The 2597-nt window shown below is 69.2% G+C and overlaps 1 protein-coding gene across 1 annotated transcript; it reads right to left on the reverse strand.

The window, feature by feature from the left end:
• Nucleotides 1-192: 192 nt before the first annotated feature.
• Nucleotides 193-551, reverse strand: EMIHUDRAFT_212825 (hypothetical protein; the record flags this gene model as incomplete). Its single annotated transcript, XM_005765479.1, has 2 exons — nt 193-338; nt 395-551. 2 exons carry the CDS (start codon nt 549-551, stop codon nt 193-195), a joined length of 303 nt encoding a protein of 100 aa, XP_005765536.1.
• Nucleotides 552-2597: the final 2046 nt, after the last annotated feature.

Consider the following 2597-nt stretch of genomic DNA (forward strand, 5'->3'; position numbering starts at 1 on the left):
GCGACGGACCCCGCGAGCCAGTCATGTTTGACAAGATCACCGCGCGCATCAAGAAGCTGTGCTACGGCTTCGACCCAAAGTACATCGACCCGACGGTCATCGCCATCAAGGCGCGGGCCACCACCGACCCACGCCCAGCGAGTGCGAGCCCGCCGCGCCGCCGACCGCCCGCCCCTGGCGCCCGCAGGTGATTCAAGGCGTGTACGACGGCGTCTCCACCACCGCGCTCGGCGACCTCGCGGCGAGCTTCGACCAGTCAGGGTGCTGCGTGGTCAGGTACGCCGCAGTCTCGGCGGCGAGGTCGTCGAGCGCGGTGGTGGAGACGCCGTCGTACACGCCTTGAATCACCTGCGGGCGCCAGGGGCGGGCGGTCGGCGGCGCCGCGGGCTCGCACTCGCCGGGCGTGGGTCGGTGGTGGCCCGCGCCTTGATGGTGATGACCGTCGGGTCGATGTACTTTGGGTCGAAGCCGTAGCACAGCTTCTTGATGCGCGCGGTGATCTTGTCAAACATGACTGGCTCGCGGCGTCCGTCGCGCTTGATGACGTGCATGCTTGTCGTGTGTCTGCGGCGAGCGGAGCGGGCGGCGGTGGTGAGGCAGGTGGCGGCGCTGACGCAGGCGGAGCGAGCGGCGGGCGCGGCAATGGTTCAGGGGCAAGGCAGCAGAGCTCGGGTGGCGTCGCTGAGAGCGCCGGTGAAGGCCGGCGGGCGCGCGGGTGCTGAGAGAGGGAGAGCGGCGCGGGGAGGCGGGCGGCCGACGGAGGCGGCCGAGTGCTGGGTGGGCGGAGCGGTCGGGGCGAGCGGGGGCGGAAGCGGCGGACAGGGAGTCAGGAGTGTGAGGGTGTCCACCGTTGCTCTTGGGTGGTGCCGCTCCGAGACAGGCAACTCCAGGCGGGAATTCTGTGTGTCGAAAAAAGGTGTGGAGCTCGCGACGCGCGAGCGACGCTCCGAGATCACCCGAGATAGCGCGGCGCGGCCCCGAGATCGCCCGAGATAGCGCGAGATCGCCCGAGATTGCGCGGCGCGGCCCGAGGCGAGGTGGATGGGTTGGGAGCGAGGGGGCGGAAGTGATCAGTGCGGTAGATCGGTCAGTCAGTCGGGGCGCGTGAGCCGGACTTGTGAGCCGGACGGCTTTCATTTCTCTCTGCGTTGTTGAGCCAGGACTCAACATACTCGTTCTGTTGCCGTCCCAAACTGTCACTCCCCTTTCTCCCGGCCGGGGTGGGGCGCGCGGGGGGGGCGGCGGGTGTGCGGGATGTCTGTGGGCCCGAGACGCGAGAGCGATATGCCATGTCCGCCTTGCGTTTGTTTTCATAACATCGAAGGCTAAGCTCAAAAAAAAAAGGGGCGCGACGTCGTGCGTTGCGTTGGGTTGTGCGCTGTGGCGTTTGGCCCGTGGGTCGCCGCGGGCGTGGCGGGTGGCAACAAGGGTTGACTCCCTCGCGCTAGGCGACGAACCTGCCCCCGCCCCTCGGGGCGGGGGTCCCCGCCCCCCCGGGGGGCCCTTTGGGCCCCCTCCAGGGGGCGACCCCTCCGGGGAGGCCGGCTTTCCCCGTGCCGGTTCTCCCAACCCCGCCGGCAGCGCGAGCTGCCGGCCACATTGAGCGGTTCGTCCGCGTCGCGCACTCGTCCCAACCGGGGGCCGCAGACTCGTTCTGCGCGCCAACGGCTGGTGACGCTGTGTTGCCCTTGAGCTAGTCCTTCCCCGGTCGCCTAGCCTCTGCGCTGTCTGGCGAACGCCTGTATGCCATGCGCGCGGACCACGCTTGCGTGGATACGTGGCTGGCAGGCCGACCCGTGTGCGGGGTAACCCGCGCACGGGGAAGCTTCACGGGTTCGAGTCGCCAAACATTAAGCAGCGGAGGTGTGCCGAGGGGGACCGGGAGGCGGTAAGCCGTCGTCGCCCGGCGCTGCATGCAGCACCGTGGCGATGGCGCTAAGAGGTCTCTGCGGCACAATCAAGCCCCCCAGCCGGGGCTTCAAGTGGCCGCGCAGGCGGCAGGGCGCGGCCGAAGTCTACAAGATTGGGACCATGGCTCGGAAGAGCTTTCTGGAGCAGGAGGCCAAGGCCTCGCACCGCGCCGTGGCGCACCAGGTCGACCTGCTTCACCGCGGCCAGCGCGTCCTCGAGGCGGAGCAGCGCTCCCAGTTTGAGTCCATCACGGGGCGCATCGAGGCGATCAAAAACGAGGTCCGCAGCGTGCGCATGTGGAACGCTGCGGCGGGCTCGACGGCCGCGCTCTCCAACGCAGCCGCCGCGGATACCCGTCTCGCGCAGATGGCTGGGTCGCATATGGCGGCGGCACCCGCGCCTTCTCCGGCGCAGCAGGCGTTCATGCTCCAGTCCAACCCGGGCGCCATCGGCTACGGCTTTGCGGGGCAGCGCCCTGAGTTCCGCTCTGCGAGCCACGATCGCCACCGACCGGCGCCGTCTCTGCCCGGCAACGCAGTCACGGCACCGATGAGCATCGACGACTCGATAATAATCATGAGCGGCGCGCAGCAGTCGTCGCAGCAGCGCCAGCAGCAGCAGCAGCAGCTGCAGCTGCAGCAGCAGCAGCAGCAGCAGCAGCAGCTCCAAGAGGTGGACGTGGCCAG

Source organism: Emiliania huxleyi (assembly GCF_000372725.1).
Source record: "Emiliania huxleyi CCMP1516 unplaced genomic scaffold EMIHUscaffold_55, whole genome shotgun sequence".
In the NCBI taxonomy this organism is placed as follows: Eukaryota; Haptophyta; order Isochrysidales; family Noelaerhabdaceae; genus Emiliania; species Emiliania huxleyi.